Source organism: Heterodontus francisci, chromosome 24 (assembly GCF_036365525.1).
Source record: "Heterodontus francisci isolate sHetFra1 chromosome 24, sHetFra1.hap1, whole genome shotgun sequence".
Lineage (NCBI taxonomy): Eukaryota > Metazoa > Chordata > Chondrichthyes > Heterodontiformes > Heterodontidae > Heterodontus > Heterodontus francisci.
Window position 1 is genome coordinate 67,392,786 of NC_090394.1, and position 26,897 is coordinate 67,419,682.

Consider the following 26,897-nt stretch of genomic DNA (forward strand, 5'->3'; position numbering starts at 1 on the left):
AATCAGAGGCTACTCCAACAAGATGGATAGTTTATGTATTTTCCTGAAATGCTGAAAATGGACTCTGGTGTTCCTTTCCCCATCCTGTCCCATTCAGTGCTGCAGCTCGTCACTTGGCTGAAATAAACAAGTTTGAACCTTGAATCAAGCTACTAATGTCAAACCTGGCTGGCCTTTGAATCTGACGCATCAGCTGAGTGTGCAGCCGAGTGCTGTAAATCATTAAACCATCTTGATTTCATATTTATGTATTTATTTCTGTTCAAGATCTCAGTTCTTACACGGAATGTTTATCATTGATGAATCTTTGTTTTTCTAGTTTCACTGTGTATATTGGCTGCCCTTTTCCACATGATATAAAATGAATGCTGTAATGATTTCATTTGGCATGCGGAAGCTCCGAATAATGAGTGCCAATTCATCGTGCTTGGCTAATTGCAGTCGAAGAACTTTCGGGATATTGAAGACACAATTCAGATCGTTCTTCTCAAATATTAAGATTTGTAACCCTCAGAATTTCACAGACTATGAATCCATCAAACAGCAATACAAACCACAAGTGCCAAAATACTTCAATTTTGCAAGGGATGTCCTCGATAAGTGGAGTGAAATGGAAAAGGTATTTTATAATATTCCTGTATGATAGGAACAGTTCATTTTTAAGTGCAAGAAATGGTTTTTGTGAAACTTGAATGTTTATGGACTCAAAATGTTTCAATTAGTTGAATGGTTGGTACAGTTTATGTGCTCTATATATAATAAGTGAGTTTTAACATTTGAAACACAAGACTCTTGCCAATTGTTGCCACTCTAAAATGATATATGCCTTAATATGTGATTTTGAGAATTAGTAGAGGAAACAAAAGTAATTTTCCTGATTTGACTGATTTTCTGAAGTTACAAGAAGTACACAAAATTCATTTAACTTCAGTTGGAAATTTACACATGTATTAGAAGTAGGGCACTTCATGGACAGCATTTCACTGCCCAGAATTTGTTGTTCGAAATACTGGATTGTTGCGGTGCCAATAATTAGAAGGTAGGGTAAGTTTTTTAAAGGATAAGCACTCTGAATATGTTTTCAATAAGTCTTATTCAATCAAGTACTATGTTTTCTATGGAAAAGCTTTGAGATTTTGAGACAGTCAGACACTCTTGTCTTTTTACTGATAATATTTTCACTGGTACTTCCACAGGCTGGAAGCAGAGGTTCAAACCCTGCTTTCTGGTGGTTGAGTGAATGTGGGCAAGAGGTGAAATGGAGCTTCCAGGAGCTTGGAGTCTACTCCAAGAAGGTGGCCAACATCCTGTCAGAAGCCTGTGATCTACAATTAACTGATCGAGTTATTGTTATCCTGCCCAGAGTTCCGGAATGGTGGCTTGTGAATGTGGCATGCATGAGAACAGGTAAAGATGTTGTCCTCAACATTGCTATGGAGATTAATGTTTAACAAAAGATAGTTTTCTCTCCTGCTTATAAGATATTGACTTAAAGCAGCCCATTTAAAAATCAAATCATTGCAAGGAGTTCTGATTAGCTTGTACAAATTTTTCTTAGTTGGCAAATTTTGAACTATTTTTGTTTAAGCTAATTTATTGGTAAAGTGGGTACTGCGCTCAGTATGATGGAACTGAATTAATGTCTGTAGCAATATTCATTAATTCAGGGTGCCACAGTGATTGTGTCCTTTCCAATACATATGCAATTCATCAGCCTCCCACTTAGCAGACTTATTGACTTATGCAAGGCATGCATTGATCGTATTAGCAGGGCTGCTGTTTCAACAAAAATATTTTAAAAATTGAATAGAAATTATAAATAATTTAAAAAAGCATGTTAGCCAGGTTCTGGTGGTAGGTTTCCCTGTTTTACTGATTCCATGGTAACCTTCAGTTCTGGACAGCTGATTTGTAATCCAGCCCAGGATAAAGAAAAATTACTTCCTGTTACTGAGGAAAATAAAAATTACAAGTAATGAGGCTGAGTAGAAGTAAATTGCATTAAGGTTAATGTTTGGAGATGTCAGGTGTGGATTTTTGCACACTTTACCTATCTGCTTTCCACAAAGGGTTGCAAGTGAATACCAGATATTCCCTTGTAGGCAGAGAGGGAGTATCAGAAGGCAAGTCAAACTGAACCTAATACAAAAACAAAATTCTGCAGATGCTGGAAATCTGAAACAGTAACAGAAAACGCTGGAAATACTCAGCAGGTCAGGCAGTGTCTGTGATGAGAAAAACAGGGTTAACGTTTTAAGTCTGACCTCCATTAAAGATGTAACAGGTTTCAAGCAAGTACCGGTGCAGGGAAAGGAGAGAGGGGAGAACCGAGCAAAAGGAAAGATCTATGATTGGGCAGAAGGCAGGTGAGATTTAATGAACAGCAAAAGCATTACCAGCACCTGCTGTCTGAAAAATTGGGTCAGTGGTTATGATCTGAAATGGTTGAGCTCAATGTTGAGTCTGGAAGGCAATAAAGTGCCTAATGGAAAGATGAATTGCCGTTTCTTGAGCTTCATTGTAATAGTGTAGGAGGCCAAGGACAGGGGTGGTGGTAGGACAGAGAATTAAAATTGCAAAAGATCAGAAGCTTAGGGTTATGCCTAGGAACTGAATGGAGGTGTTGAACAAAGCAATCACCAATCTGCTTTTGCTCTTCCCAGTATCGCAAAGGGAATGGTCCCATCGGAATGCTGAAAGGGGAGGAGAAAATGTGTTGCTGGTGGAATTCCACTGGAGTTAATGGAATTTCTGTCACCTCCAGTATGATGTCACCACCAAACACATCTTCCCCTCCCCGCTCCCTTTAGAACACCCTGGCCCACTCTTCCATCACCTTCAACACACCCTCCCTTCCTATGGCACCTTCCCACATGAACACTGGAGATGCAACACCTGCCCTTTTACTTCCTCCCTTCCCAATATCCAGGGTTCCAAACACTCCTTCTGGGTGAAACTGTGATTTACTTATACCTCTCTCAATTTAATATGTAGTATTCACTTCTCACAATGCAATCTCCTCTACATTGAGAGACCAAACTTAGATTGGGTGATCACTTTTCTGAATACCTCTGTTCAATTTTCAAGCATAACCCTAAGCTTCCATTCGCTTGCTATTTTAATCCTCCCTACCCTTCCCACTCTGACCTCGCCGTCCTCAGCCTCCTGCACTGTTCCAACTAAGTTCAATGAAGCTCAAAGAACAGCACCTCATCTTTCATTAACCACTTTACAAACTTCTGGACTCAATATTGAGTTCAGCAATTACAGATCGTAACCTCTGCCCCCATTTTTTCAGACCACAGGTTCTGGTAATGATTCACTAAATCACTCCTGCACATGTACCTTCTTAAAACCTGTTATAACTATAATGTTTTCCAGTTCTGATGGAAGGTCACAGAACTGAACCTTCAATTCTTTCATTCTCCAAAGATGTTTCTTGGTCTGTTGAGTATTTCAGCATCCTCACTATTTTGCCTCATGAATAATACAAGGTCAGGCTTATTTCTTTAAAGCATTTCAAATCTGAGTCGATAAATTAGTTCCCATTAGTTTTAGTAATTAAGTCTCTGCAAATACTTAGACACTGATCTTTTTTGTTTGTGCTCTGACTAGGTATGGTACTGATCCCTGGCACAAGCCAATTAACAGCCAAAGACATTTGCCAGAGGCTGCAGACCTCCAAAGCCAAATGCATCATTACAAATGACAGCCTGGCAGATGCTGTAGAGTCAGTGGCATCCAAGTGCCCTTCTCTCAAAGCAAAGGTGACTATATCATATAAACGTAGAGAGGGATGGATGAACTTCCAGGACCTTTTCCGGTTAGTAGTAGTTGTATTTACATAGAGCCATTTTGAAATAGATTGTGCTTCATGAACTCAAAAGAAATGCACTTCAAGTATATGTGTAGATGTGAAAAACACTTTCAGTGAGTTTAAGTCAATTAATTTGACACAAAGAGTTGCAATTACACCATGACTATTAGTAGTTAGTAAATTAACTTTAATAGAATAATATAGTGATGTGCTGGGAAATTTGAGCTCCTTAATTGTCCTGTTTTACTGAATTAATTAATTGATACTGACAATGTCTGGTTAATTAATTAAAACTATATGCCATATTATTTTTAGTTGCTTAATTGTGGATCATTATTTGATAGCATTGCGGTGACTTTGCCACAATTATTAATTCAGATAGCCAGGCAGTGAAGGGATAGAACACTGGAGCCTATTCTTTATACACTTAAAAGCTTTTATTTACAGACTTTATGCACCTCCAACCAACAACATTTCTTTCAGCCTGCTCCTATATATATGAGCCCAAGTGAGTTCCCCAATTAATACCCTGCACCTGAATAAAATAAACACCCAATTGATATACAATTAGCACCCTTACATGTCAATGTCCATCAGGATACCTGATTTTAGCAAAAAGAACTGCTGAAAATGGACTAAGCTTGCTTTCGCATCTTATGTTGTCATCTGAGTCTTTCAATAAATTATTGTCACATTTTCATTATTTCTGTTCAAGTAAAGAAAAAGCACAAGCATAAGTATTAATTATGCCCCTATCGTGTGGCAATCTGCTTTGTATGTACAGAACCTACCTCTTGTATGCTGCAATGTTCAGCTGCCAGCAGGAAAATGCTGTTGAAAATACTTTTCCTTTAAATGTCTTTTTGTATTTTACTCTTTTGAGAATTTAAGTCAATCAATAACTACATTTTAAGTGCAACTGTTTTCAAAATTATGCTATGAAGGAGTTTCTGTCTTTTAGCTTGAGGCCTTAACGGTATTAGAAGGATATCTTTTGGTATTGATGGGCATAGGGCTGCATAACCGGGTTGTACCATTGAAGGCATTCAGATTTGAAGTACTTTGTTTTGCAATACAGATCGAAACTTTTTAGAAACTTTCATCTTATAATTTCAACAGATAGGCAAGTGCATTACATTAATACACAAAATTTAATATATCACAAAATTAAAGTGTACATTCAGACATGTTCTGGATAATGTCTCAGCATCCCTTCATATTACTTTCATTTGCTTTATTTTTTATTTTCAAGGGCTCATATTCACACAGATATTTCAAGGATCTAATGTATATTAGTGAATTAACAATTGGTACATTTTTAGTTAGGTTATGGTTGAATTTTATCTCACCACCACTGAAACCTCCAACCATATTTTTGTTACTACTCAAATACGGTACTCCCCAGTCTGTTAAGTTCTTCCCTTTTCACCTCTCCCAGGAGATTACGTGATGAGGTGCGGGTATACTGTCCAGTCATAATGTTCCAGCCATCATGAGGTGTAAGGCAAGGTTGATATATCAGCTGATTTTTTCATGCCTGTCAATTGCTTACGTTCATACACAAACTCCAATTCATCTGGAACTGAGTCAATCACATCCTGTCATGTACTTTGTTATCATGCCAACCTTCATTAGTGCCCTAACCCCAGGCCAATGAATTCAAAAGTGTAGATTTTTGTCTGTAAATCATTCCATGGTCTTGCTGCACACACCTCTGAAACATTCTCCAGTCCTATATCCTAGTTTGCAACCTCCACGCTTTTGATTCTGGCCTTCTATGATGCTCTACATTCTGCCCTCTCTTCGGTGACTGAGCCTGTAGTCATCATTGTCCGCATTCTGAAACTCCCACTCTTAAAGTTGGCACATCTCTCCCCACTTTTAAAAGCCTCCCTCTCAAAACCCTCTTCAACCTGCAAGTTACCTTGTCTAACCCTTACCCGAAATTCATTTTTGGTTTCTAATTCCTCTTTTTAATGGGCTTATAATGCAAGTTGTGCTGGAACCAGAGAGGGGTTTAAGAAAACTGCTTATTTTAATCCAATGGCTTTCATTTCTGTTGTTGTACACTTTCACCCTATACTAATTCAGCATTAACAAAATTGTTTTAGTGCTGCAGTGCCGGCAGCATTGGGGTCACTGCTGATACCTAACCGCAAACACAACCCTGTTTCTTTCATAGGAACATAGGAGCAGGAGTAGGCCATTCAGCCCATCGAACCTGCTCCGCCATTCAATACAATCATGGCTGATCATCCACTTGAATGCCTTTTTCCCACACAATCCCCATATCCCTTTATATCATTGGTATTTAGAAATCTGTCAATCTCTACTTTAAACATATTCAATGACTGAACTTCCACAGCCCTCTGGGGTAGAGAATTCCAAAGATTCACGACCCTCTGAGTAAAGAAATTTCTCCTCATCTCAGTCCTAGGTGGCTTCCCCTTATTTTGAAATTATGCCCCCTGGTTCTAGGCTCCCCAACCAGGGGAAACATCTTATCTGCATCTACCTATCTATCCCTTTAAGTATTTTGTAGGTTTCAATTAGATCACCCCTCATTCTTCGAAACTCTGGAGAATACAGGCCCATTTTCCCCAATCTCTCTTCATCGGACAGTCCCACCAACCTGGGAACAAGTCTGGTGTACCTTCGTTACACTCACTCTATGGCAACAATATCCTTCCTAAGGTAAGGGGACCAAAAATGCACCCAGTACTCCAGGTGCGGTCTAACCAAGGTTCGATACAACTGAAGCAAGACCTCGCTACTCCTGTACTCAAATCCTCTTGTAATAAAGGCTAACATACCATGAGTCTTCCTCATTGCTTGCTGCACCTGCATGTTAGCTTTCAGTGACTTATTGACAAGGACACCCAGGTCTCTTTGTACATCTACACTTTCTCTTACCATTTAAGAAATACTCTGCACATCTATTCCTCCTACCAAAGTGGATACCTTCACATTTTTCCACATTATATTCCATCTGCCATGTTCTTGCACATTCACTTAGCCTGTCCAAATCCCCTTGAAGCGACTTTGCATCTTCCTCACAACACACATTCCCACCTAGTTTTGTGTCATCCTTGAACTTGGAAATATTACATTTGGTCCCCACATCCAAATCATTGATATACATTGTGAACAGCTGGAGCCCAAGTACTGATCCTTGCAGTACCCCACTAGTCAGAGCCTGCCAATGCGAGAATGACCCATTTATTCCTACTCTCTTCTGCCTGTTTACAAATCCTTAATCCATGCCAATATATTACCTCCTATCCCATGTGCTTTAATTTTGCTAACCAACCTCCTCTGGGGGACTTTATCAAAAGCCTTCTGAAAATATAAATATACTACAGCCACCAACTCCCCTTTATCAATTCTGTTAGTAACATTCTCAAAAAACTTCAACAGGTTCTCAAACATGATTTCCATGAATCCATGTTGACTATGCCCAATCAGATCATTATTATCCAAGTGTACATTTATCAAATCCTTTAGAATAGATTCTAGCATTTGTCCTACTACTGATGTAAGGCTAACAGGTCTGTAGTTCTCTGTTTTCTCTCTCCTTCCCTTCTTAAAGAGTGGGGTAACATTTGCTACCTTCCAAACTGCACGAACCATTCCAGAATCTATAGAATTTTGGAAGATGATCGCCAATGTATCCACTATCTCCATAGCTACCTCTTTCAACACTCTGGGATGTAGAATATCATGTCCCAGGGACTTATCAACCTTCAGCCCCATTAATTTCTCCAATACAACCTTCTTGCCAATACTAATTTCCTTCAATCCACATTCTCACTAGTCCCTTGGATCTGTAATTCTGGGAGATTTCTTGTATCTTCCCCAGGGAAGGTGGTGGCGTAGTGGTATCGTCACTGGACTAGTAACCCAGAGACCCAGGGTATTGCTCTAGGGACATGGGTTCAAATCCCACCACAGCAGAAGGTGGAATTTGAATTCAATTAATAAATCTGGAATTAAAAAGCTAGTCATCTAATGATGGCCATGAAACCATTGTCGATTGTTGTAAAAACCCATCTGGTTCACTAATGTCCTTTAGGGAAGGAAATCTGCTGTCCTTACCTGGTCTGGCCTACATGGCCTACATGTGACTCCAGACCCACAATGTGGTTGACTCTTACATGCCCTCTGAAATGGCCTAGCCACTGAGTTGTATCTAACCACTACGAAGTCAATAAAAAGGAATGAAACCGGACGGACCACCCGGCATCGACTTAGGCACCGGAAACGACAACGGCAAACACAGCCCTGTTGACCCTGCAAAGTCCTCCATACTTGTGCCAGAGTTGGGAGAGCTGTCCCACAGACTAGTCAAGCAAAAGCCTGACATAGTCATACTCACAAAACCATACCTGACAGACAATGTCCCAGACACTGCCATCACCATTCCCGGGTATGTCCTGTTCCATCGGCAGGACAGACCCACCAGAGGTGGCGGCACAGTAGGGAGGGAGTTGCCCTGGGAGTCCTCAACATCGACTCTGGACCCCATGAAGTCTCATGGCATCAGGTCAAACATGGACAAGGAAACCTCCTGCTGATTACCACCTACCGCCCTCCCTCAGCTGATGAGTCCATGTTGAACAGCACTTGGAGGAAGCACTGAGGGTGGCAAGGGCACAGAATGTACTCTGGGTGGGGTACTTCAATGTCCATCACCAAGAGGGGCTCGGTAGCACCACTACTGACCGAGCTGGCTGAGTCCTAAAGGACATAGCTGCTAGACTGGGTATGCAGCAGGTGGTGAGAGAACCAATAAGAGGGGAAAACATACTTGACCTCGTCCTCACCAATCTGCCTGCTGCAGATGCATCTGTCCATGACAGTATTGGTAGGAGTGACCACCGCACTATCGTTGTGGAGACGAAGTCCCACCTTCACATTGAGGATACCCTCCATCGTGTTGTGTGGCACTACCACCGTGCTAAATGGGATAGATTTCGAACAGATCTAGCAATGCAAAACTGGGCATCCATGAAGTGCTGTGGGCCATCAGCAGCAGCAGAATTGTACTCAACCACAATTTGTAACCTCATGGCCCGGCATATCCCCCACTCTACCATTACCATCAAGCCAGGAGACCAATCAATGAAGAGTTTAGGAGGGCATGCCAGGAGCAGCACCAGGCACACCTCAAAATGAGGTGTCAACCTAGTGAAGCTACAACACAGGACTATCTGCGTGCCAAATTGTGTAAGCAGCATGCGATAGACAGAGCTAAGCGATCCCATAACCAACGGATCAGATCTAAGCTCTGCAGTCCTGCCACATCCAGCCATGAATGGTGGTGGACAATTAAACAACTAACTGGAGGAGGTGGCTCCACAAATATCCCTATCCTCAGTGATAGGGGAGCCCAGCACATTAGTGCGAAAGATAAGGCTGAAGCATTTGCAACAATCTTCAGCCAGAAGTGCCGAGTTGATGATCCATCTCGGCCTCCTCCTGAAGTCCCCAGCATCACAGATGCCAGACTTCAGCCAATTCGATTCACTCCGCGTGATATCAAGAAACGACTGAAGGCACTGGATACTGCAAAGGCTATGGGCCCTGACAATATTCTGGCAATAGTACTGAAGACCTGTGCTCCAGAACTTGCCGCGCCCCTAGCCAAGCTGTTCCAGTACAGCTACAACATTGGCATCTACCCTGCAATGTGGAAAATTGCCCAGATATGTCCTGTACACAAAAAGCAGGACAAGTCCAACCCAGCCAATTACTGCCCCGTCAGCCTACTCTCAACCATCAGTAAAGTGATGGAAGGTGTCATCAACAGTGCCATCAAGCGGCACTTGCTTAGCAATAACCTGCTCAGTGACGCTCAGTTTGGGTTCTGCCAGGGCCACTCAGCTCCTGACCGCAATCCAGCCTTGGTTCAAACATGGACAAAAGAGCTGAACTCGAGGTGAGATGAGAGTGACTATCCTTCACATCAAGGCAGCATTTGACCGAGTATGGCATCAAGGAGCAAAACTGTCAATGGGAATCGGGGGGAAAACCCTCTGCTGGCTGGAGTCACACCTAGCGCAAAGGAAGATGGTTGTGGTTGTTGGAGGTCAGTCATCTGAGCTCCAGGACATCACTGCAGGAGTTCCTCAGGGTAGTGTCCTAGGCCCAACCATCTTCAACTGCTTCATCAATGACCTTCCTTCAATAATAAGGTCAGAAGTGGGGATGTTTGCTGATGATTGCACAATGTTCAGCACCATTCGTGACTCCTCAGATACTGAAGCAGTCCGTGTGGAAATGCAGCAAGACCTGGACAATATCCAGGCTTGGGCTGATAAGTGACAAGTAACATTTGTGCCACAGAAGTGCCAGGCAATGACCATCTCCAACAAGAGAGAATCTAACCATCTCCCCTTGACATTCAATGGCATTACCATTGCTGAATCCCCCACGATCAACATCCTAGGGGCTACCATTGACCAGAAACTGAACTGGAGTAGCCATATAAATACCGTGGCTACAAGAGTAGGTCAGAGGCTAGGAATCCTGAGGCGAGTAACTCACCTCCTGACTCCCCAAAGCCTGTCCACCATCTCCAAGGCACAAGTCAGGAGTGTGATGGAATACTCTCCACTTGCCTGGATGGGTGCAGCTCCAACAACACTCAAGAAGCTCGACACCATCCAGGACAAAGCAGCCCACTTGATTGGCACCCCATCTATGAACATTCACTCCCTCCACCACCAAAGCACAGTGGCAGCAGCGTGTACCATCTAGAAGATGCACTGCAGCAATGCACCAAGGCTCCTTGGACAGCACCTTCCAAACCCGCGACCTCTACCAACTAGAAGGACAAGGGCAGCAAATGCATGGGAACACCATCACCTGCAAGTTTCCCTCCAAGTCACACACCATCCTAACTTTGAACTATATCACCGTTCCTTCACTGTCACTGGGTCAAAATCCTGGAACTCCCTTCCTAACAGTACTGTGGGTGTACCTACCCCACATGGACTGCAGCAGTTCAAGAAGGCAGCCCACCACCACCTTGTCAAGGGAAATTAGGGATGGGCAATAAATGCTGGCCTGGCCCACATCCCATGAATGAATAAAAACAAAATCTTCCTCAGTGAAGGCAAACACAAAGTAATCATTTAGCTTCTCTGCCATTTCTCTATTCTCCATTATAAATGTTCCTGACTCTGCCTGTAATGGACCCACATTTGTCCCAGCCAAACATTTCCTTTTTATGTATCTATAGAAGCTTTTACAGTCCATTTTTATGTTTTTTGATCATTTACATTCATATTCTATTCTCCCTTTCTTTATCAGTTTCTTGGTCCTCCTTTGCTGTATTCTAAATTCCTCCCAATCCTTAGGTTTATTACTATTTCTGGCAACTTTATAGGCCTTTTCTTTTAATCTTATACAATCTTTAATTTTCTCTGTTAGCCACAGTTGACTGCCTTTTTTTTGGGGGGGGTGGTGGTTTGTGCCTTGAAGGAATGTACAGTTGCTGTAAATTATGTAATACTTCTTTAAAGACTATCCATTGCCTATGTACGTCATACCTTTTAATGTATTTTCTCAATCCACCTCTGCCAATTTGCCCCTCATACCTTCATAATTTCCTTTGTTCAAATTTAACACCCTTCATTTGCCTGTAGCATACCCATGATCTGCCAGCACCATTCAATATGCAATGTATGTGGAATCCATTGAATAAAAGCTCTGGAAGCAGCAGATTATGAGCATTGAAGTCTGGATATCTGGCAATAGGTTATAAGAGCGCTGCAAGAATTTCTCCCTGAGATAATTCAATGTGTGATTTGTCCTTCAGTTTTTGATACTTATTTCAGTATCAAAGTTACTGGTTATAACATTGTAAGTGCTCCATTTATTTCAGGCAGAAACAGCTCCGCTTACTCACCTGTGATATGGTATGAGTGAAGTACACATGAAAAACTGATGCATGGTTTTTTAAATATATTCATATCGACTTTAAACAGTTCAGTGGCAGAAGCTGAAATAGTATCAAAATCTGAAGGACAAAATTGTGTTTGTGATGCAGTGCAGGCAGGTTTGAGGGCCACTGCTGATGTCTGTATATTTTAAGAACACAGAAATATACAGAATTGGAAATAACAATCTCCATTTATCAAGAGGCCACAGACTTCTTGTCCCCCTATTTTATCTCTGATACTGTTCAATAGCTGTATCGGTTAAAACAAATCTAGCACCCTCTTAAAATTTCTAAAATCTCCTGCATCCACTGTCTCCCTAGTTTGGCTATCCCACATGTACCGTTTACATCCAATCAAAACGCACCTACCCACCAGTATTTTCTCAAACGCTAAATTAAACATTAGGTACCGCAACATGAGGAAATTCAATTCATCTATACAACAAAACAGCTCAAGCAATGGGGTTGTTTACAAATTCGGGTCTGCTGTACATGCATTCTCAGATTCAGTGACATCAGATGTTCACATAAGCCATCTGAGTATCTTACTTCTATGGGAGTTGACTCACACTAGTCTGTTTCTACTGGTATGATAACATAGCTTGAGGGTTCCCTTTTGTGGCTTTTACCAGATATTCATGTCTTTCATGAGTGTTTCAATCTCTGAAGGTGAACTTACTAAACATTTGAGTATTGCTGAAAATAGAGACATTTTGTCAAAGCTTTTTTGTCTTGCATTCATCAGAACAATTCGCAAGAAACCAATGTAAGGGAAATAACAAATTTATACTGTGTGAGAAGAGAGTGCGGATTGGTTGGCAAGTGGACTCTGATTGGTAGAGGCATTGCCATGGAGAATGCACCAGTTTATGGTGACTAACAGTTAACTGCAAGTTTTGTTTGAAATTTAATCCAGGCAGCTTGACTCTAATTGGTTAAGGCATTGCCCTGAGGAATGAACCAGTGCATGGCTGTCACTTATTTTTTTCAGCTGAAACAGGTGCAATGTGTGTACATGTTCTTTCTGTCTGCAAAGAACAGGACCCTATTTATTAATATATGTAGCTTCCAGTACGTGCAAATGCATCACACTGCAAGCCCAACAATCTTAAATTGGTTGGCAGCATAATTCTTAGCACGCTGAGGATTATTTAGCAAATGTTGTCCAATCGCGGAATCACATCAAATGTTGGACACTGTGTTTTGAGTTTTGCAAGCAAGGGCTGGTTGGGTATGGCCTGTTCCATGCCAGTTGCGAACAGCAGAAGGGACATGTTGCTTGATACGATCCGCCAGTCTTTGGGACGTACGGCCTATATAGCTAGCCTCACACTGGCATTGAAATTTATATATCACATTACTCATTTGTGTGATAGGCAGAGTAGCAGCATGAAACAGCCAGCTTTACCTGTTGCTCAAATTTTTGGGATACATTACCCTTCCAGGGTAATCTGAAGTAGACTGGGCATTTTCAGGGCCAAAAATGATGGCCTTAAACTCGTTCATAAGTTTGTGCAATTAGCCATTGTCACGCAGGATACCTTTGATTCGCCCTATTTCAACATCAAGCTTGCATGGTGAGCAAATGACTCAGGCCCTATTTACAAGGTTGCCGATAAGACCAATCTTATAATGCATGGAACTGTAAGAATCCCAATGCCTGTACTGACCAGTGAAGGTAGACTGTGGTAGAGAACCCCTTAGCAGATTTCTCAACTAGTACGTCAAGGAGAGGGAGCTCATTTGACTGCTCCGTTTCCAAGGTGAATTTGAGCGTAGGATAGAGTCCATTAAGACAAGTAAGGAAATTATTACATGCAGCTGCGGATTCAAATAAAGCAAACATATCATTTACATATTGGAAATGTGCAAGAGGTAGGAGATTAGGTGTCATTCCCTTGAAGGTACGTTTCTCATGGCATCCTGCATAACAATTGTCCTGATGAGTGCAAGACAAAAAGCTTTGACAAAATGTCTCGATTTTCAGCAATACTCAAGTTCTGTACTACCAAATGACTGTACAAAACATTTGTTGAGATGAGGACAGATATGAATCAATAACTTTTGTTATTTCACAGTCAGGTGGGCATACAGAACAGCACTTATGATCAGACTTGGTCTCTGATATTTACAAGGAGGTGGAGTGATTTTTAGCAGCCTGGAAAATTGGGAAGCGCAGGACCTCATTTGAATTTTTTTTCCTTTCTGCCTAGCAACTGGCCAGATTGAAGGCTGGCTGGCTGTTAGGTAAGAAGGCCTGCAGTAGAACCTAGAAGAGGAGGGAAAGGTTCAGGGAAGAGGGTGAGAGATCAAGGGCGGTGGGAGGGAGGGAAATCCCAGGTTGACATTGGATTGCAGGAGGATCGGATCACCAGGGTGTCCCGTACCAGATAGGGAAGAGGGAGTCTGGAGATCACAGGGAAGAAGGCAAATCAAGGCCGGTTAGCTTGGGCAGAACCAATCTTGCTCCCCCTGACTAAACTATGGGAGAGAATTTTGAACCCCAGGACGGGTGGGATTAAACTAGAAGCAGGCGCATTAACGGTAGGATAGAGTGAGGTTTCCTATTTTTAAGAATTTAACCCCTGCCCCTTTCCCACCCATCCTGGGTTTAAAATTTTCTATCACCCCCACCTCACCCCAGTTCAATCAGTACCATTAATCTTGGTGCTGCAATACAAATTGCTTCCCCACATCAGTGAATCATCTTGCCCTTTTGAAACAAGTTGACTTCTAATTGTCTTCCTGCACCTCTAACTTAAATCTTGCCACTTAAAATAAAAAAGGGGATGTATTGAATAAACTAATCAAACTCAAAGAGAATAAAGCCCCTGGTCTAGATGGATTGCATCCACACATTTTAAAAGAATCTAGGGAAGAGATAGCAGAGGCATTAATTAATAATTTGTTAGAAAAAGGTGTAGTGCCAGAGGACTGGCGGATAGCCTATACGTAATTCCTATACTTAAAGGGGACAGAACATGCCCAGAGAATTATAGACCAGTCATCTTAACACCAGAGCTAGGAAAAATAATGGAATCCCTATTAAAGAAGGGAACAGAAGAACATCTAGAAAAAAATATATAATAATTAATAATCAGCATAGATTTCAAAAGGGAAAATCTTGCTTGACCAACCTCATTGAATTTTTTGAGGAGGTAACTGTTATGACTTCAGTGAGGCCGTAAATGTGAAAATACAATATATGAACCTCCAGACCAATTTAAAGAATTACACAACAAGATTTCATGTTTTAAGACTTCTTATAACATCTAAATTAAAAGAAATCCCCAATGAACTGAATAGTACTTTTTAAGTGACTGATACCCCAAATTACAAAGAAAGTTATTTTCTTTGCTTATTAAAATACTTGAAAACTTCACACCACACTTACATGTTACACAGACTTTTTTGATTATGACATCCTTTGTGGTTAAAAGTCCTAAACTCCTTCCAGTTGCGGTAGGTCGGATCTCCGAGATTATTTCAAAAATCAATGTTCTCTTTGCTGACTTCTCCGAGCACATTAGACCTAGACCTCTGTGAATAAGGCATTTCTTGGTAATCCTGCTGGTCTTCTACTTCTCCGCAAGCTTCAACAAGCTTAGCTCTCAAAACAGGTTCAAGTCTTCGCAGCCTTTTACTCTAACAGGCTTCTGAGAGCTGGTATTTCTCTCTCTCTCTCTCTCTCAAGGCCACACCTGCTGGTTTCTCTTACAGCCTGCTGTGAGGCTGCAACCACTGAGTCCCCTTCCTCCAGCCTGCCTTGAAGCCACATTGGTTTCTTCTCTTACAGCCTGTTTGCCTTCAGAAAGTCTGTTAAATTTATCTGGACTCAAGTCAATAGCTTATTGTATTCCAGAAATGCAGAGTCCAGAAATATGGTTTTACCTTTTTGCCTTTTTCAATGTATGAGAATACAATCTGCTTTAAAAACATTAAAAGTAACTTTTTCCAAATCTCCTGAAGTTACAGCGATGGAGCAGGAGAAGCAAGGAAATTCCCAGTGCTTGGCTTTTGTTCATAATTCCACTTAAATAGACAGCCGGTGATGCATGAATGTGATTGACACATTTTTGTGTTTATAAGTTTTTACTCATACCTTTTGAATGGATAAGACTAAGCAAGGGTTGTCGCATTTGATGAAATAAAAGTATTTGACATGATCACAGTTGACCAACGTTTCCGAGTATTGGTTTAATCAGATTAATTTCCAAAGACTCTTGCATGACTGTGGGTTTGACCGGGCTGACTGCCAATAACACTGGGACTGAGTTATCTCTGAGTTAGAATGAGCAACCACAATGTTGAGGAACTGCTGTGGACAGTCTTGAAGAATCAAACAATCATCAGTGAAAGCTGTGATGCACAAACAATGAAGAGTTTAATGATTTGGTGTGGAATTGGTTGCTAGCTGCAGAAACGTTTTGACTTTGGGACCAACAGTGCAAGAAAAGACTTGGGGGAATTTATTGGCACTGAAAATTTTGGCAGTGGCAAAATAATGAGAAAGGGTCAGCCTGTTTCTAGGGCATGGAATGTGGGAGACTGCATAGGTGAAAAAAACAGAGGGAGAGAGATTATTTTGTTAAGGATTCAAATAGATCCATCTCATAAATGTGAGGTTATCCACTTTGGTGGCAAAAACAGAAAGGCAGATTATTATCTGAACGGCGATAGATTGGGAAAGCCGGAGGTACAGCGAGACCTGGGTGTCCTGCACCAGTCGCTGAAAGTAAGCATGCAGGTGCAGCAAGCAGTTAAGAAGGCAAATGGTATGTTGGCCTTCATAGCGAAAGGATTCGAGTACAAGAGCAAGGATGTCTTGCAGCAATTATACAAGGTGAGACCGCATCTGGAGTATTGTGTGCAGTTTTGGTCTCCTTATCTGAGGAAAGATGTTCTTGCTATGGAGGGAGTACAGCGAAGGTTCACCAGACTGATTCATGGGATGGCAGGACTGACGTATGAAGAGAGAATGGGTCGATTAGGCTGGTATTCGCAAAAGTTTAGAAGAATGAGAGGGGATCTCATAGAAACCTACAAAATTCTAACAGGATTGGACAGACTAGATACAGGAAGGATGTTCCCGATGGTGGGGGATTCGAGGTCCAGAGGTCACAGTCTAAGGATAAGGGGTAAGCCATTTAGGACTGAGATGAGGAGGGATTTCTTCACCCAGAGGGTGGTGAACCTGTGGAATTCTCTACCACGGAAAGCAGTTGAAGCCAAATCATTAAATATAATCAAGAAAGAGTTAGATATAGTTCTTCGGGCTAAAGGAATCAAGGGATACGGGATGAAAGCAGGAACAGGGGTACTGAGCGTGGATGATCAGCCATGATCGTATTGAATGGCAGTGCAGGCTCGAAGGGCCGAATGGGCTACTCCTGCTCCTATTTTTCTATGTTTCTATGTTTTGGAAAAAATGGTTAAAAATTGACAAAGGTCTTAATTCTACTTCCTAAGAAATGCATCCGCTGACCACAAATGTGCAAATACCAAGAGTTTGGATCCAATGGCCATTTTCTTTACCAGCGGAACCACAGGAGATCCAAAAATGGCCCTACACACCCACTGCAGTTATGGACTAGGCCTTGCAGTGAATGGAAGGTCAGACAACCAATCTATGTATAAATTTGGAGTATATATGATAATTTGGCATTGTAATATCTGGAACTTTGGCACTATTCTGTTCAAACTTAAGCCTAAAATGTTAATCACAAATGTTTTTGCTGTGGCAAATAATGAGTAGACTATATATTTTTCTTAATACGATATTTATTGTCTACATGCCACCACACAGGGAGGCAACCTGCTCACAGGCCACTGCAAGTGACATTCTATAACCATCTACAAAACTGTGAGCCTGAGAATCTGACAGGCAGTGACATTACAACATGTGTTGTTAACAGGGTAGACCCCAAGTTTCAAACTGAACAATTGAGTACGGAGCTAGAAACAGTCAGTGGGGGAGAAATTGCTCCTTGTTGTGTCCATTTTCTGGGTGGAAAACAAAGGGGAAAGGACCAATTTTGCAGGGCTATGTCATGCACCCGAAGGATGGATGAAATAAGTCCAATGGCATATTGGCCTTGGGCAATATTCAGGTGTCCTGTGCAGTACCTTAAACTGGTGTTAGGCCCCTTGCATATGTTAACAAGGCCTAATACCTGTTTAAGAACCAACTGCAGAAATTGGGCAGTGCTGAGCAGAGCAGCTGGCAAGCCTGCTCCATTCAAGTTTTCCAACATTTGCTGCGGCCTAACCAATGGCTGACAACAAACATGCAAGATTATTGTTATTTTATTTTGACATGGAGCCAGGAGGAGCAGGTGTGCTTCCCATGGCTCCACAGCATTACTGAGGGCTGCTGCTAGGCTGTGCAGGCCCTTTCCCACTCTCCTGCACCACCTCCCACGACCTACCTAAGGGACGCTGGCAGCCCCAAGTTGTCCATCCTAAAACCGCCTCTGGAGGTGTGATGACAACCGTAGCTTGCTAGCGATATCAAAATGAGGCCTGCGGCCCAAGTTGGCAGCCTCAGGTTTCTAGCTTCTGGCAAGTAATGGAAGCCCACTGGCCATTCTGAGCCTCAAAATGGACTTAAATGGAATTTTAGCCCACTGTGTTGTGAGTGCTACTTAAGCCCACATTTATATGGAGAAGTTGGAATGGGAGAGGTAATCCTATATTCTGTGTATTTGATGTTGACTATTTGCATTGCAAAAATGTATGGTGCATTGAGGGTCCAGATTACTACTCTGTGTAGTGATAAGTCACAGAACAAATATTTAATTGTGATTTGTAAAGATGAGATTTCATGTGTATGTATTTATTAAGTATACAACAAAAAATTTGAAAAACTATTTCCAGATTTTGAATGCTGGGAAGTTATATGTGTTCACTGTCAAAATTTAAAAATGCTCGTTAGAGCAGACATTTTCTTTAATACCTAATATTATTTTGGCAACAAGGACTTGTTCTTTAATTTATTAGTATGTGTAGCTCATGATTAAAACATCTGCTTTGAAATTAATCACTGAGGCCATGATTCCTACTGCAATTTGGAAAATTGCCTTCCATTTTCTTCCCACCTTTCCTTTCCACCAGTTGTGCAGCCCATGGCAACCATCAGTACTTTGGTACTGTACTCAAGTGACTTCTTGTGTGATTCAGTAACAGCTGGTGAGCTATTTGATTGTGGCATCTATCACAGTCAAACCAGGCCCTTTCGTCACCTGGCATCCACATATGCATATTTTAGCAGAGATCAAGGGTGCTAATAAGGAGTGGAAACCTTGGATCATTTTTCATTGTTTTTCATTCTCTTCTCCCACACTTTCTCTCTTCCCCCATTTATTCAGTGGCAACAAAGTCACTTACATTGGCCTTATCAAGATCAGGAATTGAATCTAGAATCTTCCTGGCCATTATTAGCTCAGTGCCATGCTGCATGATACTCACTGTGCCATTTGAGTACTCAGTATTGGCTAGGTTTCCAAAAATATGTTTGATTATAATCTAGTGGGAAGAAGGTTGATTATGGTAATTCCATCCACCAGGTACTGGTTGGATCTCACTCCCTCAGATGTAATGTGGAATACCTCAGACACTGGCTGGGCTAAGTCTGCATGGAGCAGCATCTTCTCGCCATGGATTCAAGGATCGTGTGTTTTTGTCCGTCAGATGCAACGGTTTGAACCCAGATCTGTACTGGAAGTAAGCAAACAGTCACTGTTCTTTTTCAATAAAACATAATTAAAAGTATACTGTTGATGCCAGTTGTATAGGCACCTTACCTATGGAATGAATCGCATGCACAAAGCACTTTCTATTCACTTCCACTCTATGGCATTTCTAATCAAAGTGCAGAACTTAATTACAAACTCATGCTTCTGGCATATATGTTTTCTAATTAGTTATTCCAATCAACCATTGCAATTTTTAGCCAGAGGCAAAAGTATGTTTTGAAAGTCAAATTGCCTTGGTGTAAATAATATGTTTGGTTTATTTTACTTTCACTGAATTTCTAATCAGTTAAAAGGCTGATGTATAAAATATATACATTGGCACTTTTTATTCTGCTTTTATTATGAATGTTGGCCTTCATGGCCACATTTTCTTCAAGTCCCTCACAATTCCTACCAACATCCATCACCTCCTAAGGAGGTAGTCTATGATAGAATAGTATATGTTGGGAATAATTTTCCCTTTAGATGTGGGTGTATAACTGGAGGCCAATCCACAATCACCGGTTTTCTGTCCACACCCAAAGGGAAAGTTGTCCTGTGCAATCTGGATGCAGAGTATTTGGTGGGCCACATTTCCTTTTCTCACTCAAGGCTATGGTGTTGTTATTATAATATTCTGATAACTATTAGGCTTAGGTCAGAACATATAAGAAACTGACAGTTGAAATAACAGGAATTTATTGAACACGTCTTGCATCTATGCTTTCCTCTACAACTCTCCATGAGCTTCTGTACAGATTGCATTACATCACTTCCTGTGATGATGCACACAGTCTATTTACATAATCTGCCCACTAAGAACCCAATGTCTACTATATTACGTTATACTACATCACCACCGCCCCCCCCCACCCCCACCCACCCCAAGTCTCTGACTTCTCTTTTCAGATATATAATCACTGTGGCGTTTTCACAAGTCTGCTGTAACGAGTTCTTCTTTCTTTTGAAGGGGTTTGAGGTTTTGGGTCTTCTTGTTCCTCCTTCTGACTCTGCTGAGCTTGAGTAGAACTGTTGGATGACTCAAGTTCTTCATTTGGATTGTCCTCTGGATTGATGCTGATTGCAGCATCACTGGTTCATCAAAGCTTTGATGATTGGTTCTCCTGTATTTATTGCTTCTTTGGTATCACCATCAATAGTCAGTTTGGACAATGTATGATCGTGGATATGGTAATTGCTTGATCACTTCTCCATACCGATTTTGATCTCGAACTCAAACTGATTCCCCTAAATGGATGTCTGATAGATGTCATATAACAAAAAACCTGCCATAATTTTATGATTGATTTAACCAATCTCTATCCTCTCTTTCCTTCATTTTTTCCAAGTCTTCCCTAATAATTGTGGCTTGAGTGTACTTGTGAGTGTCGGAAGTTGGGTCTTCAGCCTTCTTCCCATTAACAATTCGCATGGGGCTTAAACATTCTGAAGTGGTGCCGATTGATAACCTAGAAGTGCTAGTTGAAAATCTTCATTCTTTTTTAATCATGCCTTCACAGTCCGTACTCCTCTCTCTGCTTCACCATTAGCCTGAGGGTACCTTGGTGAAGGTGTGATATGCGGGACAAAGCCATATACTTCTGTAAATTCTCTGAAGCATTCATTTGCAAATTGCGGCCCATTGTCAGACATTACAGTATCCGGAATTCCATGCGTAGCAAAAATTTCTCTCAAGGATGTGATTACAGCTTCTGAACTTTGACCTTGTAGCTGTTTAATTTCAATCCACCTTGAATAGTAATCGACTACTATTAGGAACATTTTACTTTTGTGCTCAAAGATGGATTCCTAGACGTTCCCACGGTCTAGACGGAAAGGAAGATGACGTGTGGTTCTTTCATCTCCTGACAGTTGATAGCACATCCCTTTATCATCTCTTCAATTTCTTTCGATATAGCAGGCCACCACACTGAATGTCTTGCCCTGGCTCTACACCTCGTAACACCCAGATGGCCTTGATGCAATCTCTCCTAGATGTCTAATCTCAAGACTCTATGGATAACTAATCTCTCAAAGTAGATCAGTAAATCATCAACTCTGCTTAGATGACCCCTCTGTTCATAATACTGTTTTATGTGGCATGTACACTGGCCATCCATTAAAGCAATAATCTCTAATTTTCACACATACTTTGTTTTCTGTGCATTCCTGATCTTACTCAGTTTTTGAACTGTAGCAGGTTTTTTTTATTCATTCATGGGATGTGGGCGTGGCTGGCAAGGCCAACATTTATTGCCCATCTCTAATTGCCCTTGAGAAGTTGCTGATGAGCTGCCTTCTTGAAGCGCTGCAGTTCATGTGAGGTAGATACACCCACGGTGCTATTAGGAAGGGGGTTCTCGGATTTTGACTCAGCATCAGTGAAGGAATGCTGATATAGTTCCAAGTCAGGATGGTGTGTGACCTGGAGGGGAACTTGCAGGTGGTGGTGTTCCCATGCATTTGCTGCCCTTGTCCTTCTAGTTGGTAAAGTTTGTGGGTTTGCAAGGTGCTGTCTAAGGAGCCTTGGTGCTTTGCTGCAGTGCATCTTGTAGATGGTACACATTGCTGCCACTGTGCATCGGTGGTGGAGGGAGTGAATGTTGTGAATGGGGTGCCAATCAAGCTTTGTCCTGGATGGTGTCGAGCTTCTTGAGTGTTGTTGGAGCTGCACTCATCGTGCAAGTGGAGAGTATTCCGTCACACTCCTGACTTATGCCTTGTAGATGGTGGACAGGCTTTGGGGAGTCAGGAGGTGAATTACTCGCCTCAGGATTCGTGGCTTCTGACCTGCTCTTGTAGCCACGGTATTTATATGGCTAGTCCAGTTCAGTTTCTGGTCAATGGTAACCCCTAAGATGTTGATAGTGGGGAATTCAGCGATTGTAATGCCATTGAATGTCAAGAGGAGATGGTTAGATTCTCTCTTGTTGGTGATGGAGGTATCATTGTTGTCGTTGTCAAAGCAAAAACAGGAAAGGACGGCATTACCCCTGAAATAATCAACAGTGCCAACCCGGCTATACTCTCAGCACTCCATGAACTGCTATGCCTGTGCTGGGATGAGGAACAGTACACAGGACATGCACGATGCCAATATCATCATCCGCTATAAGAACAAGGGTGACCACAGTGACTGCGACAACTACTGTGGAATCTCCCTGCTCAGCATAGTGGGGAAAGCCTTCACTCGAGTTGTTTTAAACAGACTCCAGAAGCTGTCTGAGCGTGTCTACCCTGAGGCACAATGCGGCTTTCGAGCAGGGAGATCCACCATTGACGTGCTGTTCTCCCTTCGCCAGTTACAGGAGAAATGCTGCAAACAATGGATGCCCCTCTACGTTGCCTTCATAGATCTCACCAAAGCCTTTGATCTCGTCAGCAGACGTGGTCTCTTCAAACTACTAGCAAAGATCGGATGTCCAGCAAAGCTACAAAGTATCATCACCTCATTCTATGACAATATGAAAGGCACAATTCAGCATAGCGGTGCCTCATCAGACCCCTTTCCTATCATAAGGGGCGTGACAGGGCTGTGTTCTCGCACCTACACTGTTTGGGATCTTCTTCTCACTGCTGCTCTCACATGCGTTTAAGTCTTCAGAAGAAGGAATTTTCCTCCACACAAGATCAGTTGGCAGGTTGTTCAACCTTGCCCATCTTAGAGCGAAGACCAAAGTGCAGAAAGTCCTCATCAGGGAACTCCTCTTTGCTAACGATGCTGCAATAACATCCCACTTGGAAGAGTGTCTGCAGAGACTCATCAACAGGATTGTGGTTGCCTGCAACAAAATTGGCCTAACGATCAGCCTCAAGAAAACAAACATCATGGGACAGGACGTCAGAAATGCTCCATCCGTCAATATCGGCGACCACGCTCTGGAAGGGGTTCACGAGTTCACCTACCACCACTAACCTGTCTCTCAAGGCAGAAATCAACAAGTGCATGGGAAAGGCGTCTGCTGCTATGTCCAGACTGGCCAAGAGGGCGTGGGAAAATGGCGCACTGACACGGAACACAAAAGTCCGAGTGTTTCAAGCCTGTGTCCTCAGTACCTTGCTCCACGACAGCGAGGCCTGGACAATGTATGTCAGCCAAGAGCGACATCTCCATGCATTCCATCTTTGTTGTCTCTGGAGAATCCTTGGCATCAGGTGGCAGGACCGTATCTTGAAAGCAAAAGTCCTCAAGGTGACCAACATCCCCAGCATATACGCGCTACTAAGCCAACGGCGCTTGAGGTGGCTTGGCCATGTGAGCCTCATGGAAGATGGCAGGATCCCCAAGAATGCATTGTACAGCAAGCTCGTCACTGGTGTGTGACCCACTGGCCGTCCATGTCTCCTCTTTAAAGACATCTGCAAACGCGACATGAAGTCCTGCGACATTGACCACAAGTTGTGGGAGTCAGTTGCCAGTGATCGCCAGAGCTGGCGGACAGCTATAAAGGCGGGGTTAAAGAGAGGCGAGTCGAAGAGACCTAGCAGTTGGCAGGAAAAGAGACAGAAGTGTAAGGAGAGAGCCAACTGTGTAACAGCCCCGACAACCAATTTTATCTGCAGCATCCGTGGAAGAGTTTGTCACTCTAGAATTGGCCTTTATAGCCACTCCAGGCGCTGCTTCAAAAACCACTGACCACCTCTAGGTGCTTACCCATTGTCTTTCGAGGCAAGGAGGCCAAAGAAAGAATGCCATTGAATGTCAAGAGGAGATGGTTAGATTCTTTCTTGTTGGTGATAGAGGTAACGTTGTTGTCGTTGTCAAAGCAAAAACATCTACTCTTTGAGAAGCAAAATATTTCCTTTTTCTGGTCCTGCTGTTGGACTACCTGGTAAAGCAGCTCCTGTGACCTGCTGTTTACCTGGAAAGTATTCATTTTTTGCTTCAAATCTCATCAATCTTAACCATGTATTCTTGGAGGTAATTTTGCAAGCTCCTTTGAGTTTAATAGAGTAACCAACAATTTATGATCTGTTTCAATTTTGAATTGAAGTCCTAGGATGTAACCTGAAATTTTTTCACATGCTCAAGTTGCTGCTAAAGTTTCCTTTTCTATTAACACAGTTCTCTGCTTGGTTTCTGTTAATGAACAAGAAGCAAAATATACCAGCCTGCGTCTCCCATCTCTCTGTACTTGAAATAGGACTGCTCCCAATCCCGTAGGTGATGCATCCACAGCTATGATGGTGAATAGCACCGGGTCATAATGGGCTAATGCCTCCAATTATATTAACATTCCTTTGATTTTCTCGATTGATTCTTGCTGGCCTTCTTTCCAACACCAAACATTGTTGTTTTTCAACAACTGTCCTAATGGTTCATTGATTGTGGTTAAATTGGGTAGAGATTTTCCTACTTGATTCACCATTTCCATAAACTGCTGAAGCTCTGTACATTTTTAGGCTCTGGGAATTCCCTTATCAGTTTTGTCTTTTGTGGATCTGCTCGAATACACAAACCCTCTATTATATGTCCAATAAACTTTACCATTGGCTGTGAAAAAACACATTTTTTGTTCCATGCTTCTTCCAATCTTTGCAGTACTGCTGTTACTCTAACATTGTGTTCTTTTTGATTGGCATCATCCAAAAGGCAAATAATTCCATCCAATCCTTCCAGAATCCTCAACATAGTCCTTTGAAAGATCTGAGGCACTGATGTTATTCCAAATGATAATCTGCTGATTAAAATCTGCCAAACAGTGTTACAAATGTTGTTAGAAGTGTAGATTCCTCATCTAAGGGTAATTGCCAAAATCTGCATCCAATTTGGTGAAGATTGAGCTCCTTCCTAGTTTTGCCAAACTCTTATCTACTGATAACATTGGATGTATTTCTCTTTCCACTGCCTTATTCAGTTGTGTCAGGCCAATACAGATTCCAATTGAACTGTTAGGTTTCTTCACTGGAACCATACCTGAGCACCATCCTGTAGGTTTTGCTACAGGTGAAATAACTGCTTTTTTTGTCATTAATTCAATTTCCTTTTTAACTTTTTCTAGAAGTGGATGTGGGACTTTCCTGTGTATACAAACATACTGGACTGAATGTTACGAGTGCACTGGAGTTCACAGTAGCGCACTCTAATGGCGGCGTGCATCTCGCGTGGATGCGCCCTCCCTGAGCCCCCGTGATATTACGCACATGGCTGATTTAATAGAGGGGGTGGAGCAGCTGCCCCCGATGGAGTAGAGGGGGCAGCCACCGCGTCCCCGGCAACAGTGTCCAGCACCACTATGTAGACGCGGCTCCATTTTTAAAGGGCTTACAGTTAATTTTAATTTTTAAAGGTACATCAATAGTCATTTTTATTAAATATAAAGTTAAGTGATGGAGGCCCTTCCCCAAATCCCCCTCAATGGTCATTTGATTGCCCGAAATGACCAACAATTGGTTTTTTCAAATAGCTGAACTTTCCCCCCCCCATCCTTCAATCTTTAGCCCTTCAACCCCTTTTAACCATCCCCACATCCAATAAAAATTGTTTCCCCACTGCTCCACCCACCTCCACCCTGAAAATTTTATTCCTCCTCCCTCCCCACCAGGTTCGCACCTTGGAACGGAGTTCCGAAGGTGAGCGAAGGCCAAACGGAGGCCATTAAATTGGTGTGTGAATACCTCCACCTGCAGGTAAGTTAATTTAAATATTATTAGGGGTAATTTTAATATGGAGATGAAGGGCCCGCCACCAGGTGATGGAGTGGGGGGGGGCAGCCACACCGAGGTGCCCCCACTGCTGGGCCCTTCACAACGACACGGGTAGAGGCATGCCTCTCCCTGCAGAATTTTACCGAACCATGGCATCGAGGGACCGGTAAAATTCAGCCCATTGGTTCTGCTTTCTTCTTTAGAGGAACAAAATATGCCATTTTTAACTTCCCCAATCCTCTAAATACTTTTGGAAATTTGGCTTTAAAATTTCTAGGCTTGTCTCCCTTACATTCAAGCTCTTCCACTCTATATTTGTGTTGTAAATATGCAAGCCTTCCTACTTAGGAATGAACAGTTTTGATTTTTAATTACATACAAGGTCTCAGAAATTTGCTTTCCCCAGTAACTCAATGTTGTCTTTAACTCTCCCATTACCTTCAACTTGATGCCTCCAGGCCCATATAATTTTTTACCTGTTAGTTTGAGAATTTTCTTTTTCAGCCACGGTTCTGTGTCTGATAATACTGAAACTGCTGTTCCTGTGTCCAGTTTCAAATCAGTCTTGTTGCCTTCCACAAGAATTTCTACCATCCAGCAACTCTCACTGGTTGCCTGGATTTCCCCTATATATATCCCTATATTTCCACACTTTGTACATCATGTACTTCATAAACTTTTTTGTTCTCTCAGGATTTTCCTTTAATTGCATTCAGTGCTTTTTTTTAGTGCGATACACTGACTGAAAGTGTCC

General features: G+C 42.1%; 1 protein-coding gene across 3 annotated transcripts in view; it reads left to right on the plus strand.

Annotated features, from left to right (window-relative positions):
- The first annotated feature begins 259 nt into the window (after nucleotides 1-259).
- Nucleotides 260-26,897, plus strand: part of acsm3 (acyl-CoA synthetase medium chain family member 3) — a 57,656-nt gene continuing 31,018 nt past the window's right edge. For all 3 annotated transcript variants that reach the window (XM_068056475.1, XM_068056474.1, XM_068056476.1), the window contains exons 1-5: nucleotides 260-619; nucleotides 1,197-1,407; nucleotides 3,616-3,823; nucleotides 17,232-17,375; nucleotides 19,328-19,484. In XM_068056475.1, coding sequence (XP_067912576.1) covers nucleotides 362-619; nucleotides 1,197-1,407; nucleotides 3,616-3,823; nucleotides 17,232-17,375; nucleotides 19,328-19,484 — 978 coding nt within the window. In that variant the 5' untranslated portion in view covers nucleotides 260-361. The remainder of the gene's footprint in view (nucleotides 620-1,196; nucleotides 1,408-3,615; nucleotides 3,824-17,231; nucleotides 17,376-19,327; nucleotides 19,485-26,897) is intronic.